This window comes from Pseudonaja textilis, chromosome 3 (assembly GCF_049901715.1).
Source record: "Pseudonaja textilis isolate UNSWEBS1 chromosome 3, rPseTex1.2, whole genome shotgun sequence".
In the NCBI taxonomy this organism is placed as follows: Eukaryota; Metazoa; Chordata; class Lepidosauria; order Squamata; family Elapidae; genus Pseudonaja; species Pseudonaja textilis.
This window is the reverse complement of record NC_141992.1, coordinates 115956247-115973352: the sequence shown is the minus strand read 5'-3', so window position 1 is coordinate 115973352 and position 17106 is coordinate 115956247. Positions and strand designations below refer to the sequence as shown.

The following is a 17106-nucleotide window of genomic DNA, read 5'->3' as shown; positions in this document are numbered from 1 at the left end:
TACCCATCCTGGGTTCTCGCAACAGCATGGAGAATGTAAAGTTACAGCAACGTACACTTGCAAGCCTGAATATACTTCCTTTCCCCTTCCTTTTATCTTTGTGATAACTAGATAGGGTCAACATTTTCCTAAATTACATTTCTGCCTCAGACTCAAATTTCTTTTACATGACTACAGTTATGCTTCCTGGCTGAATTGAGTTCTACCCAACATTTTGAGATATGCCGGGCTAACTCCTCAGGGAAAGCTCGGATCTGAAAATGAAGTGGATTTTCAATGTTTTCCATCCTGGGGAACATGAAAATGATGCTTTGATTCTATAGATAAGAGAACCCACATTTTGGATGAGGCAGAAATCCACATATAATATTATAAACTAAGAATAGTTTCCAATTAGAAATAAATTTTCATCAGATTTACTTTGTACATAGTTATTCTTGGCACCAAAGCACACTTTGAGAGATTCTTTCTAGCATATAAAAGTATTGTAGATATTAGCACAGACAGTGCAAGATCAGCTAATTTGAAACAAGTATATATGCCTTGGTGAAAGTAAAAATCATTATCTTGAACAGTGATATTTCCTGAAGTATAAAATTTAACAGATTGGTTGTTCTCCAGGTCTGACAAGGAAAAACAACATCAGCTTCCTTATGTGATCTTAGAAAGCGGGTGCATATAACAGACTTAACTCAATAAAAACTTACCAATTTGAACTAATTCTTTAGCAGTAGAGAGTGCTAAAGTGAAAGACTGGATATGGTTCCAGATGCAATAGGTTTAATTTATTTTTCATAATTTGATTTGTATAATTATGACATGTGTTTGCCAGTCTGGTGTAGTGGTTAAAGCATCAGACTAAAAACTGGAAGACTGAGTTTTACTCACACCTTCAGCATGAAGCCAACTCAGTGATCTTGGGCCAATCACACCCTCCCAGCCCTAGGAAGGAGGCAATGGCAAATATAAATATATAGGTTGTACATGAGGACAATTAAATGTTGTGGCATTCCCGTTTTCTAAGTACAATCCATATCCTGACAGCATTGGACAATCAAAGTACTTTCTGTAATCAAAGAAGCACACACTAATTTTTGAATTTCTCAATTATCCAGCATAATGCCTTCTGTTCCTCAGCATCTTCTAAAGCCAGCTTCAATATCTAATATCTCCCTTTCCACACAGGTTTCTAATATGCATCCTCAATTATCTTAAGCATTATTTTGCTAGGAAGTGAAAGTAAGAATATGGTATTACGGCTTGCACACTCACTAATATCTTCTTTCTTTGGGATATGTATATAGATAGACCTGTTAGGCACTATGGTTTTAATACATTTAGATGACATAAGCTTTTGATGTTATAAGCTCTCACTAGCTTGAAAGCCTCCTCTTAAAAAGATGGAAAACAACTAAGACGAATGTGTGCAAAATTCACAGTATTTAAAACTTCATGAAAGCTTACCCAACTGTGCAATATATATGATGTTTTATAAATCTTATTAATACTATGACATTTACAAACATTGAATTAGAATAAATCCTGAAAGACACATCTCTGGTCTCAATAGTATATTGATCTTTAAAATCCTCTGAATCTGTGTATGTATTTGAATCCAAAGTTTTCTAGTTTTACATGTCCACCAAACATGATAAAATGTCCCTTCTTGTGTTCACATTTATAACATAAATCTGAAGTGTTTTTATATATTCTAGACAATTTCTCTGATAAAATATATCAATAATTCATCATTTATAAAAAAAAGCTTTTTAACATTATAACATAGTACAAATATTTTTTCGACCATATTTTTCCCATTGTTCTTTCTACATGTTATAACCAAAATTTTAAGTTTTATACATTCTTTCACTTGCTCTTGCTTCAAACTTTATTAAAAGTTTATACATTTCAGCAAATACTTATTCACTACACAATTCAGTTTCAAACTCGGTCTCACAATGTCCAAAACCATGAACTCTTTTGTTACTTTAAATCTTTCTAATAACAGTAAATAAAAAAAAGCAATTGATCAATATTCCTTTGGCACTAGAACTTCTCTTAATTTTCTTTTCATTCTCTTGACAAACCCTAGTATATCACAGTAATTCGGACATTTAGGTTCCCTATTATTTCTTTTCCATTAAATGCTTCTTGCACTGAGACTTAAATTTCTTCTTTCGTTTTCTTTTTATCTTTACAAGTTTTTTATCCACCCTTTTCTCAAAAGTTATCAATTATTATCAATTGATTTAGTCAATTTGAGATCAAGTGATTCAGCTAACTTACTAACCAGTTCCTCAGACATTTTCTGAATAATAACTGTGTAATTCGTCTCTGCAGTTTGCTCCAGCAATCCTTTTTTCCCCTCTACTATTTTTGCTGCTTTCTGGTAGTTAACATTATGATATAATAATCCAAAAATGAAAGTGTCTCAAACAAGGAAAAGAGAAAAGCAATCTGCCCCTTTTTTACAGTCAGCAAAACTGTCAGCATCTCCATCTTACAATCAGCGTTATAGTCAGCATCACAATCTGGCTCATATTACCATTATGTTTTGTTTTGTAAAATCGATCATCTGTACTCTTTAATAATAAACTAAAAATATTCCCACAAAGGTCCTGTTCATTTGTCTATCTTAATTCCAATATGTTCAAAAGTACCTGCATCAAAAAAAAATCTTTCAAAATAATTATCCCCTTTATCTGTTTTAAATTTTCTTATACCTACTCCTTGTTAAACTTTCTGCCAAAACTGTTTTAAGTTTGTAAAATGTTTTTCTTTTATAATCCAGAATCAATGTTGGCTCACCAAGTGAAATTTTCTTATCCTGCTGCTCAGGATCCTGCTGCTCTCTCTCTTTAGGTGTAAATTCGTTATATGAAATGAGGCTTGTATGGCCCTAATGTCCATATATAGGCTGCACTACAGCTGTGAACTTGATAGAAATCCCTTGACTCCCAGCTGCTGAACTCATGAGCTGACCACAAAAAATTCAGTTCCTGCAGTCTAGTCATAAGTAGCAGATATCCAGAGTAATAATCTCTTCTTTTCTGGAGAGACTGTTTCAGCCAGAATTCATTGTGAAACCACAGATCTCTGCTGCAATACTGTCGTCATTCCTTCAGGGATGTCTAATTCACCATGAATTCTCACTGGAAGTTTATTTATAACTTCCCCCCTTGATGCAATTTTTGTATTCTTATAATTTCTACTTGAACAAGAAGTGAACAATAATTGGATCTAGTATTAGCATTAGACATATGTTGCATACCCTAAACTACCAAAATGTCCTTTCTTATACTAAATAAATGCATAAGAAAGCAATAATGACAATCAAATTAAGAAATCTATCAACCCTATCTTAATAGTTCTGTGATATTAACTTCCTTACAAACTTTGGAAAGACAGATATTGAAGCTGAAACTCAAATACTTTGGTTACCAAATGAGAAGTGAAGACTCACTGGGAAAGACCAATATTGAGAAAGATTCAAGGCAAATGAAAAAGGGAAAGGCAGAGATGGTTGGATAGTGTCATTCATGTGATAAATGTGAATTTGGGCAAATTCTGAGAAAAGTAGTGGAGGAAGGAAGCCTGGCATGCTTTGGTCTATGGGGTCGCAAAGAGTTGGACATAACTTAGCAACCAAACAACAACAAATAGAGTTTGCTGTTGACGTATTTCACTATTCAAGATATAAGGACTGTGACTACATTCCTAATTTGGCTGAAGGAAACATTCCTGGGGGGATAATCCCCAATACTCTTTTCTCTATAGAAAATATTCATTGTGATAATGTTATTAGCTATGGTATTATTAGTTATGAAAAAGAATAGTAGATACCATGTAATCAACATTTTTTCCTCATTTTCATAGCCAAGAATTTACTCTCTCTCAGCCCAACCCACCTCACAAGGTGGTTGTTGTTGTGGGGAAAATAGGAGGAAGATAAGTTTGCTGCTTTGAGTTATTTGTAAAAATGATAAAGATGGGAAATAAATAAATAGCAGGGGAAATACCTGGGGAAATGGCATAAGATCCCTCCCCCCACCTGCCCCTGATTCAAATACCTGGCCAAATATGTTTTTGCCAAAATCAAAACGGTATTGGGAAATTTCATTTAAAATCTTTCACATCAACTTATCAGGGAAGCCACCATATGACTTTTGTATTGTCTCGAGTAAAACTTCCCATGTCTAAAATGAGAATAATAACTGAACTACCATATTTTTTATAAAAATGATTGAATTCATCATCGAATAGTCTACCTAGTTTCTGGAATTACTTTGTGAACAAAACTATGAAGATCAATTTTTAATTGGCAGCTCGTCTGTCCTGTTTCAATTATCTATTATCTTTTCTCATTAAACACAATTTCTCCTGTAGTTACTGATTGGAGTATGATGCCTTTATATCTTTTAAATTTATCCATTTAACTCTTATTTAGGCTTCAATATATACCCTAAAGTTATAACATTCAATATAATACATAACTTCCATTCGGATTCTGCTTGATACATTCTTAAAATACACACTATATTCTTAAAAATAAATAAATAAATGTATATAATTAAAACAACACATTCCATTCCAATTCAATTCTATCATTAATATTAATATTCATTAAAATCTTAACTTCTTTAACATTACTTTTCAATTAAATATCATACTTCTATGGGAACAATTATAAGCTTTCCATAATTAATTCCCCCCCTCTTCAATTATATTTTATAAAACATTAATTAAAATGTTCCCGTTCAATTTTCTAATTCAATTTTCTCATTTATTTTATTTCACTTATTTTATTAATAAACATTTCACTAAATTACACTATTTTATCCCTCATTTTAATCATATGTTGTTTACAATTTTCTAAAGTTATTTCTATTAGTAATATAACAATACAATCTTATGTACCTTTACAGAATCCCTTTTTCAGTTAGATTTTCACCCATTATCTCTAAATAGGTCCTGTTTCTCTATATCTTGTTCCGGTCCTTTGTAACTTCTTTTCCTTTCCTTCTTCTCTCTCCCCCTTTTACCCCCTTGTCTTTCTACCTCTATTTCTCTCTTCTGTATTCCCCTTTTCTGTTGCTTTCCAGTATTATACTTATTTTTTGAATTATTTTTCTTTTCTTTGGTTGTTTTTTTAAGTCTTAAATTCTCCATTCTCTTTCACCCCTTTCCTTTTTCTTCCCCACATAAAATTACTTGTTCATTAAAGATGGCTTCTTCTTTGTCCCAGTCTTCTTGTTCTGTAGATGTTTCTTGTTGTTTCTCATAGTTCCAAATCTCCATTTCTAAGAATTGAAAAACGAAGCCAAAAGAACCCTTCCCTTCTTGTGCATCTTCTTTGTACTTTTTAAGTTCCATTTTCAATTCATCCAGTAGTGCCATTGTATAAATTTTTAAACAACCACCCAATTAATTTTAGTCATTCAAATGTAATAACCAAGAATCCAAAGATCACCAGATAATCCATATACACGCAGGCTGTTTCTTTTTGCTCTTTTTTTCCCACTTTTTCTTCCTGGGTTTACTGTTTAGTTATAAAGTTTCAGTTATAATGTATCTTTTAGAAGTCTTATTGAAGTTTTACTGTAGATTCTTTTTAATTCCAGGCAGTCTCCTCCCTCTTCCAGATCCTGCCCTTATTCTTTTTCTCTCCCTTCCTGCTTATGAATTTTTTTTAAAGTGTTCAGAAATCTTTATTATCCCTTTGACATTTTGTTTTATTTTCATCTTAATTGCCTATTGATGTCAAAGCGGATTTTTCTGATTTCTTATTTAAGTCTCTTAGTTGTCAGTATAGGGAAGGAGAGATAAGAAAAAAAACCCAAACCTTTCCCTTTTCACTTTCCTTCGCTGCTTCTGACTCTTCTTTGGCAGCAATGTTATTTTTTTGTAAGTTTAAATTCCAGGGTACCTTAGTTGTTGCTTTTACAATTTAACCCAGTCAGCCAAAACTTTCACTTCCTATCTTCCTCCTGCACATTCTTTTCTGGTCGAGTTCTTCTTTGTGGTGGCCATTTCTGACCACCGCTGCAACCGCCTTCGGGAAAGGAAGTAATGGCCAACTGAGGAGGAGAGATGTGGCTCTCCTCAACCCTGCTGGCAGTCTCCCCCCTCTTCACCACCTCTACGGGGTGGCTTAGCCCCGAAACCAGCCGGCTCGGGGCACTCCAGCAGCAAGCCCTGACCGAAACCGCGCACGATCACAGATTTCTGTCTGTCTCCGAAGAAACTTCAAACCGGAAGCCTTTAATTGGCAGCTCTTGCTCAGCTTGTAATCTTTATGCTATTGTTTTTACTCAGGCAAACCATTTCCCAGTTGTTTCCTCAGTGTAACACCAATAGTTTATATCTGTCTTTCTCACTTGTGCTGTTTCTACAAATGTAGCTGTTATTACATGAATGATAGTTATGCCAGCTATCCTACTAGATTCACTCTAAGAACAATACCACAGATTAGTTGTTAGCTTGCCTGTCCTGACAGTTGCTATTCAAACAGTTCTGAATATCTTACATTCTTCAGAGAACAATCACACCTCCCATAATCAACTACAGTGGTGCACTTCTTATTTGGCATAACCAGCATAAACAGAGCAAGGATCAGACATATTTTATTAACGAAACAATTTTACTTTACTTGTTCCAAAAATGATTTTTTTTCATTGAACTTTTCTGATATTCCATTAAATATTACATTGTGCAGCACTGAATATAACTGGGAGATCTTATTGAAGCAGCAGCTTTGCTATGGATATGAAGAGTGGCCTCAAATTCCTTTCTCATCCTAATCCATTATTGGCAAATATATGGGCAGTGATCATGTGCCTCAAAAGATAGTAGAAAAAATATAATTGACAAACACTTTGAAATTTTTATGGATTAAAAGCACTTTTTTCAAAGTGTTTGTCAATTTTATTTTTATAATAATAATAAACAGATTTATTTCTCCTTATTTCTGATCATACACTATTCAACACCAATGCATCCACTGAAATCTAATTAACTCGAATACTTTATACTGTGATGTGTATTGATAACACACATCACTGTACTTTAAAAACCAATAATTTTATTTTTTTCCTGCTCATTAACTCCAGAATACATCAGGCCAAAGGCTCTCAAAACTTTCTTGGTTGAAGGCATCCTTAGTTGCTTCAGTAATTTTTTTCAAGGAGCATTAGGCCGAAAGTGTGAACTACCTTAAGCAGTTTGTGTGGTATCTGATAGATGTGGAGTGTTTCCCTTGACATTTTAAAATATTTTGTGGCACCCCCTGTGAGTTTGGTGGAACACCCCAAGGTATCATGACATATAGGGTGAAGCTCTAAAACAACAAACACCCTGCTTTTTATAAGCAGAACTTCAATTCAAAATTCACTACTAACCTAATAAAAAAATCATATAAAAATAATTGCAACATATAATTGTTACGATGAAAATATTCTGGAGAATCAACTAAAGATTCAATACACACTGAAATAATATGCACATAAATACTTTCTTTAGACTTCTGTTTTTAATGGGCAGGAATGTATTTTAATAATTCATCATACATTTGAAATGAAAAGTATTTATTTTCCAAATGTGAAGCAATACTAAAAAAGAGTACTTTTAATTTCAATTAACATTACGTTAATGCTAGGTTTCTATGCTAACCAGAAGCTGCTAGTTAAACCAATCCAGATTTTCCAGGGTGTTAGATAATTATTCAAAAATAAAACCAAAGAATCATACAGGCAAATCACATACTCTACTATCAAGTTACATGTTGCGCTTCCCTTGAGATATCTTACCACAGCACAATAGAACTATAGGCTTAATACTGAAATTTAGCCTAACATCATGGAACAGTTAAGAATTATATCATTAAAAACATGAATAAAATGTAAGATTACAAACTTTAAGGAATTTTCTTGGGTTTCAGGAGATGAAAAATCTGTACTTTAGTTATTAACTGAATATGAACATCTCTAATAAGAAAATAGAATTTTATGAAACAACAATAACAGAACTTTTGCAACCTGACCCAGTACTTCCCAGACACATGGTATTTTGTATGCTTATGGAGCCCTCCAACAAAGCTTCTAAAGAAGAAGGTTGTCAGTCAGAAAGGAAAGCAAAGAAAAAAGAAACTGTAATTGATTTTAACCACAACATTTTGCTTTTCTCCATTTGAACTAATTTTTTATTACCAGTGATCAAAGCAATCAAATATAATTCAACTATGACTCTCCTAAGCACAGTGCCTTGCTTCCATTTATGAAATCCAAAGATATCTATTTTACTTAATCCAAAACATTATAAATGCATATTTAATTATCAGTAAATATGGGCTTGTTTACCGACACTATAAAAATTCTGAAAAAAGCACATTATGCCTTGAGTAACCGAGGACTATGACATTATATATTTTAGGAACATGTTTTCATAATATGTTGCCATGAAATTCCAACTCAATATAACAAATTAAACTTGATAAAGAAAATGCACCTTCTGAATAAGTGTATATGATTTCAGCAAACTTTTCACTAAAAAAGGAACAATTAGATTAGAAAAGACTTTACTTTTTTTCTTTCTCTCTCTTTCTCTTCCTCGCTCTCTTTCTCTATCTCCCCCTCCTTCCCTCTCTTCTCTCTCTCTCTTAAAAAGCAAGACTCACCTGAATTTGGGGCACCTCCTTCTTCATAATCTTTTACATTCATAACCAGAAAGGTAACACTCCAAAGGTTAAAAAGCGAAAGAGCAGAAAGCTGACAGTTGCACTCTCGTTTTGTACAAGACCTCAAATCCTGCCTCTCAATAGTGCTGGATTAATTCTGAAGCAAGTTATCAGAGCTTCATGCAGTTTAAAGTATGCATGTGACCCAAAGCCAAGCTGCAGTGCAGTGTCAATTCTCTCCAACAGATTAAATTGAGAGGATGCTCATCAGTGATAAAGCCAAAAACATAACAGTAAGGATAAAGCCTACATCTCTATCATCAAATGCTACCAGTTACACATAGGATGAACATGTTTACCACAGATGTCTCATTAAATAAACTATGCTCATTAGGCAAGCAATTCTTGTGCATATAAAGGCAGGAAATGTCAGATTATATAGACAGTGGGCAATTCATCTACCAGTAGCTTACACACTAAATTTTACTCCTAAATCCTCAAGTGTAATTGCATTATTTTTAATTTGAACTGCTGCAACAGTAACAGAGGAATTATAAAATATACTTTATACTTTATAAAATATTTACAGGTTGAGGTGAGATATTCTTAACAGAGAGTATTTTATTTAATTTATTTTTTATTTTATTTGGTTTGTCAATTGCTTCCAAGATAATAGGTATAAGTAAAAACATAGTTATGAATACATGGATACATATAAGAAAAATAACAAACAATAGGACAGGGACAGTAGGCACGTTGGTGCGCTTATACATGCTCCCTACAGACCTCTTAGGAAAGGGGTGAGGTCAATAGTAGAAAGTCTAAGGTTAAAGTTTTTGGGATTTGGGGTAGAAACCACAGAGTCAGGTAGAGTATTCCAGCCACTGACCACTCCGTTGTTGAAGTCTATTTCCTGCAATCAAGTTTGGTGCGATTAACCTTGAGTTTGTATCTATTGTGTGTTCTTGTGTTGTTATGGTTGAAGCTGAAGTATTCATTGACAGGTAGGACATTGCAATGTGTGATTTTACACAGCTCAAAAAAATAAAGGGAAGACTTAAACAACACAATGTAACCCCAAGTCAATCACACTTCTGTGAAATCAAACTGTCCACTTAGGTAGCAACACTGATTGACAATCAATTTCACATGCTGTTGTGCAAATGGAATAGACAACAGATGGAAAGCATAGGCAGTTAGCAAGACATCCCCAATAAAGGAGTGGTTCTGCAGGTGGTGACCACAGAACACTTCTCAGTTCCTGGCTCTTCGGCTTTGTAACACAGATGAGCATCGCCCGCTAGAGCTGGAAACGACTAGCACGTATGTGCGAGGGGAACCTTTACCTTTTTAAGACAGGGAAGCCATCTACGCTATCTTGAGTAAATAATTCCTCTTGGCCCAAATCAGCTAATTCTGCAACAAACCAATTGAAAATTAAAATACTTTGTCTCATCATGCATTAACTACATAAAACAAGCAAACCCTGCAACAATGAGGGACAAACATAAGGAACAACATTGTAAGCTGCCAAGAGACCTCAACTGCCAGTGGTATAAGTTTAAGATGTGAATAAAACTAAAATCTAAAGCTACCAGCGGTCAAAGGCCAGGTAGGCCATATGAAACATGTATACAATCACCTTTCAATATGCTAAATAAATAATTCCACAGAGAGTATGGTAAGCAGAGCAAGACTACAGTTCTGAAGACTGACATCTGAATGGTCTGATTATACACTTAACAGGTTTATTAAAGGGCCTAAATATGAAAATTCTGCAATAGCTACAAATTTTCTTTTGAAATATTGGCATGCAAATACCGTGTGTTGCAAGGACTTTTTGTATCTATATATCTATATATGTTTTCTTAAGTTTTTGTGGGTATTTATATGTATGGTATTCAGCTTTGTTCAGGTATTTTCCCATATCATTATAGTTGTGCTTTTAAAGTTGTAGCAACGTTTCTGCAGAATCTCATCTGCCATCATCAGGCTTCTGTATAGTGTTCGTCTGTGAGTCAGACTATCACAGCCCTGTTTTAAATTTGGGGCTAGCGTACTGCTGTGCCAGAATGGTTTTTTCTTCATCTGATTGGTTGGGAGTCTTGGTCTGTGTTTATTGGTCTTGGAGTTTGCTGTGTTCTGCTTGATTGGTATTTCTAATATCTTCTGTCTGTTTTGTAGCTTTTTTTTGTCTTGATTGGCTGGCAACATTGTGTTTCCTGTATTGGAGGCTTTTAGTGTGGCTTGGCTCCGAGTAAATGGACGGCCATCATTTATTAGGAAGCTAGGTTTCATCTGGGTGCCTGGTTGGGGTGTGTTTGAGCTGGAGGTATCAGGGGGGATCTGTTTGTGCCCAGGTGTTTGCCTGGCTTGTGGTGTGGAGATTTTTTTGTTTGAGAGTGCAGGCTTCCAGATAATTGACAGTCTGGTGAAGTCATTTCTTCTATTCATGCTTTCAGGTCTTTTTTCAATCTCTATGGCTTCTCTGATAATTCTGTAGCTGGGGTTTTCTATAGTGGTTAGGGTTTTGGTGCCATTGAAGTCGATGCTATGACCTGTAGCTTTCATGTGTTGGACTACTGAGGAAGTGTGTTCCAGCATTTTTGCTGCATTTTTGTGTTCATCCAGGCAGGTACTTCTATTGGTCTGTCCAACATATGTGGCAGGACATGATGCACAGCGGACTTCATATATGCCTTGGTTTTCCAGGTCAATTTTATCTTTGGGGTTTCTTAGGATAGCTGCTATTTTTCTGTCTGTTTTGAAGGCAGTCTTGATGTGATGCCTGTTTCCCCCTCCCTCCCTCTAGAGAGACCAACTATTACATTTAGGGTGACATAGCAGAATCCTGATAAGATGATTTTATATCCAAGTTATTCTTGGAAAGTCCCACTCATAAGGGTTAGGGTTCCAACAACTCTTTATCAATGTTACATTTCTGCATATTAGTAATTTTAGGGAGTCTCCTTAAGTCCACTGTTTTGAAACACTTGCACGGATGTCTGCACAGGAGGGGTGACAAGTGACAAACATGATGTAAAAACATAATGTAAACACTGCACCATTATTAATTCCATCAGATATGTATTAGCTAAGTTTATGTAGTTACATAATCATGTACGTAGTATCATTTTTACATAATTTCAGCTTTTTGCAGGAACCTATCCTTAGTTAAACTATATAGGGATTTGTGTGTTAAATGTTTAGCTACAAATGTGACTGAATAACCAATGCTGATTGCAAAGATTAACAGTGAAACAAATATGCCTTCTAGAAACTCATTATTTCCAATATTTGTCTGAAAACAGAGGATTCCATTGGAACTTAAGTGACTCCAAATACATACAGGAAAACTTAATTCTCAATAAAGAATTATGATTTAAATTATCCTTGTATTTCTATTCTATAAGACATGCTTGTGAAACCAAATGTCTCTGAGCCAAATAAATCCACAGCATTTTTCTAGCTAGTCATTCGTTGGCTTTTTCCCCTCAAGCACTATCTTTAAAAAGGCTTCTATTGAGTTTCTTCTATATTTCCATTGAGAAAATTTTTCTGAAAAGACAACATCTAGCAATTCTATTTTTATTTCAATAATTCATACGTGTTGGTAAACAGTGTTCATACAGAGATAGTATTTGTGGATCAGCTTCTCCAGATCCCAGAGTCTTCCAAAAAAAGAGCTTCAGTTTTTAGAATCTATAGCCCAGTGATGGCAAACCTAAGGCATGCGTGCCGGAAACAGCATGCAGAGTCATCTCCGCTGCCACACGAACCATCGCCCCAGAGCAGGTGCTTGTCAGGTAGCTGATTGTCAGGTAGCTGCTGTGCATATGCGGGGGTGGGGCATGTGCAGATGCACACACATGCGCAGAAATGCACATCGCATGTGGGGGGTTCACACACGCATGCGCAGATATGCGGTGTGCACACAGGGGGTCGTGCATGCATGTGCAGGGGCGTGGGGGCCCCACATGCATTGCCTTATGGGTGCTGGTATACGCATACACTTTTGGCACAAAGGACGAAAAGGTTTGCCATCACTGTTATAGCCAATCCAACTTAAGTTAAAAATACAACACTTACTAATATCACGCCTATATTTCTTCCTCACACATACAGTACATATTCTGCATTTCCTTTGTTTCATAATCAGTATAATAGTTTTTCATGTATAATAACCATAAAAATGTTCTTCAAATGTTATTTTAATTTGAATTCAGTACAAATTACACCTAAGTATATGTGTATGGCACTGGGCTTCTCATTCAAAAATAACTCAGTTGAAAGAAACTTGCCAGATCTGACCAATATTTTCCAGTTTTTAAGAAAGTAGGCACACTTTTATTTGAAACCTATTAAGAAACAGGTCAGTAAATGAACAAATGCACCACCACACGCTTAACTAAATATACAAAAAGTTCCCTGTAAAAGGGTTTGGATATTTGCTTTTCTATCTCAGTATACCTTATTCTAGCCTATGCTTCCTGAAATGAGAAGCAAAAAACCCAGTAAATACAAACATGTATTATGTAGCTTGTTTTCCTAATTTTTTTCCAATAAGAATTAGAAAAACAAATGTTGTTTCAAAAGGCTACAATTTAAGCACATGAACTACAGGATAGAGAATTGTATCCTTTTCTTGCTAGCATTTTCAATTTATTCTTTAGCCATTTTTTTTCCCCAGCAAAGATCCAAGTGTAGTTAGTTATTCAGGGGGAGAAGCAGCAGCTGGAACTTTATGGATCTCACCGAAAAACAAAATTACAGGAAGGAAAGAAGGAGAGAAGGGATAAGACAAAATGTCAATGCCCTCACGGGGCTTCTGTTTTGTTAGACTCATGTTCTACCTGACCTGACATGTTTTATGAGATGCTCACATATTGTAATTAAAGTCCTAGCCTGTCTTTATTTCCAAAACCCCACAAGTATTCCTAGGAAATAGAGACAGAATATAATTGTGGCATGATGCCGTACTTCTAAATGTGCCTAACAATCTATGAAAAAAGACAAAGCTATGGGTCAATAGAGAGCATTATAAGAAGACAGAGGTAAGCAGTAAGGATCATTTCCATTAGTTTTACTTTCTGATAAATGAGTTTTTTGTAACTGGCTTTGCATATGCTTTAGGAAATAAGCAAGCATCCGCATGATGACCATTTTGCAGCAGCACTCATAATATGCTCTCGGAATTCTAACTGTGCAACCTAGCATTAGCAATTTGGAAGTGCCTTTAATATGTGGCTTATGTCTCTGGAGAAGTTTATTTCCACCTTAATATCCACCATGTTATATGGAAATGCTAGTCAAGAATCTGAGACCTTGTGCACAGGGCATATTCATGACAATCACTACAAATCTATTGCCATAGAGGAGTATTTTTTTAAAAAGATAGATTGATATTCAGCCCTGATTTCAAGCTGATAGACAGACAGACATTACAATAATGTAATATAGAAACAAGTTTTGGAGGGGGGGGGGAGAGAGCGAAAGTTGACATTACAGATGGTACAACTGCTATGTAAGCTGGGATTTGATTTCTCCATCTGCCATCTAAGCACCATGTATTTAGGCAATACCAATAAAATACAAATGTTAGACTGAGATCGCTGAGATTACAATATTAGACATTTCTTCTGCAAATAGCATCATTTTCTGAAACCTAATCTGCACATGTCACATCTTTTCCAGCCATCAAACTGTTATATAAAATATCAGCTCCTATTGCGCATGATTCAGGACACAATGTTCAGCACACTTAAGCATAAAATGAACTCCCAAAGCATCCCCTTAAATATGACCGTTTGTGTTTTTGTATTAAATGTTACATTCATATCAACCATTGTTTTGTACCTTCATTGAAATAGTCCTGCATAATTTGTGGCCCATTGTGTCAAATATGGAGAGCTATTCAGGCCTCTCGAGCATCTGATGAGCAAGTTCCATCCTCACTGTTTTATTTAAACATTGTTTAAACAAGCCATTTACAAGCACTTGCTGGGTCTTCTTATATTCAGCTCAGCAGGTCACAATACATTCAAGCAAGACTAGAAGGTTTAGTCAGAATAAACAGAAACCCTGGTTCAAATCACCAGTCCACAGTTTGTGACTGGTTAAACAACATTCCATGTGGCAAACTGTGTTCTTAGATTTAATTCTCTAAAAAGTGACACTTTCATAACCGGAGGATGTAATTCAGGACACATGACCTTGTTTCACTCCAATTTTGACAATTTCTTCTATTTATACTGTTGACTTTTTGTCTGCTTGCTTCTTCAAAATGACAAAAATGTAGACATGTTGTATATCTTACAATTCATCAGTCTGCGGTTTCTACATCTACCATAAAAATAATCAAATTTAAAGTAAACCCCACAATAAATGTATCATTAGTAGGCGGATAAACTATATTTTCAATTTAATATATCAATCATACTTTTATGAACCAACCACTTTATATATACATTTTAAAGCAGGAGAGTATATAGCCCAGGTCCTATCTGTTAAGGGGTAGGAAGAACACTTTTCTGTCACAGAACCTGCTCTCTGGAATATCATTCCCCTGAAGATCAGGTGCACCACAACCCTGCTGGTCACTCATAAGGACCTGAAGACCAGGTTGTGCAGTCAAGCCTGGGCCCTCTGGGGCTGAGCTCTTATTGTTGCTATGCTACTTGATGTTGGATGTGTTTTTTTCTTGGCTACTAAATATGTTATTTATTATTTCGTTGCATTGTTTTTATATCATTTTTAAGAATGGTTACCCATTCAGAATTACATATTTGGAATGAATGAATAAATGGTTTATTATTTATAAAAAGTGTTTAAAAATACAATGTGTACAATATTTCAATTTTATGCAATATGGTTATGTTATATATTACCACTCCAACTTACTCAAGAGGCTATTAAGAAAAACATGTCTTATTATAATTTGTTAATCTAAAAAACACTTATCATGTGTGAATCTCAGATTATGTTTAACTTCTGTTTGATAGGAACATAAACTTCACTACTATTTTTCTACTACACTCAAAATGTTCCTACTGAAAAAGATAGAGGTAATTCTATTTAATGGAACATCTGATATCAATTATCATAAAAGTAGCTTTTCTGGGTAATATGACTCAGAAGGCAAAGCTAGATCCTTTGTACATGAGATCATTATCTAATTGTTTTTTTGTTGTGAACAGGTTATTTCTAGCTGTCTTTGTCAGAATAAAGGTCACCAGGATAATGTTTATTGCTGATCAAATACAGATAAATAAATCTGCTATTCTTAGCATGCTAGTTTTCAAGGTATTTATATTAGTATATTATATTTATATTATATTATTTATATTAGTACTTTCATGCATTGAACAGCGACAAAAGATTTTAACTATGTAGCCTTTATATGATTAGGTGAAACTATGATGTAGCCTTTATATGATTAGGTGAAAATGGATTTCTTCCAAATACATTAAAAGCATGGAGTTTCACATTCAATATGATCTTAGAATTCTCACTGATCATTCTGACTGAAACACTAGTCAATAGATTAATTTACGGGTGACAGTAAACCATCCAGTTGTATATTTTTGGCAACAAAATCTTATGAATTACAATTATTAATGTAAGACTGACAAGCTGTAACATAGTCTATTATAGCAATAGGTCTTAGATTTATATACTGCTTCACAGTGCTTCACAGCTCTCTCTAAGCGGTTTACAGACTCAGCATGTTGCCCACAACAATCTAGGTCCTCATTTCACTGACCTTGGAAGGATCGAGGGCTGAATCAACCTTGAGTTGGTCAGGATCGAACTCCTGGCAGTGGAATGCAGAGCTGGCAATACTGCATTCTAACCAGAGTGCCACCATGGCTCTTATAAAACTGCTTCCAAATGTTAGTTCTCTAATAATGTAATCCTAAATTTAAAAAAAACAAACCAGTCCAGAACTGTCAATGTATCTGGAATACTACCTTATTACAGTAAAAAAGGAGGGGGAATTATGTTTGTATCAAGTTGACTCAACTCTTGATGGCTATACCTATTTGAAAGTATTTCAGAAATGTAATAGGAGAGGAGAGGAGAGGGGAGGGGAGAGGAGAGGAGATAGAATAGAAGCTGGAAAGGACCTTGGAGGTCTTCTAGTTCAGCCCCCTGCTCAAGCAGGAGAACCTATACAATCTCAGACAAGTGACCTTCTTAAAAGCCTCCAATGATGGAATGCCCATGATTTCTGAAGGTAAGCTGTTCACCTGGTTAGTTGTCCTTACTATTAGGAAGTTTCACCTTAAGTCCAGGTAGCTTCTCTCTTTGATCAGTTTCCAGCTATTATTTCTTGTCTTGCCCTCTGGTGCTTTGGAGAATAATTTGACCCCCACTTCTTTGTGGTAGCCTCTCAAATACTGCTATCATGTCACCCCTAATTCTTTTCTTTAACC

At 35.1% G+C, this 17106-nt stretch overlaps 1 protein-coding gene across 6 annotated transcripts in view; it reads right to left on the bottom strand.

Annotated features, from left to right (window-relative positions):
* Positions 1–17106, bottom strand: part of SLC12A7 (solute carrier family 12 member 7) — a 108266-nt gene that overhangs the window by 77518 nt on the left and 13642 nt on the right. The window contains exon 1 of one of the 6 annotated variants that reach the window (XM_087930686.1): positions 8672–8849. The exons of the other annotated variants lie outside the window; for them this stretch is intronic. Within the exon in view, the coding sequence (XP_087786812.1) occupies positions 8672–8714 (43 nt within the window). The 5' untranslated portion in view covers positions 8715–8849. Of the gene's footprint in view, positions 1–8671; positions 8850–17106 lie in introns of those variants that run through there. 6 annotated transcript variants of the gene reach the window in all.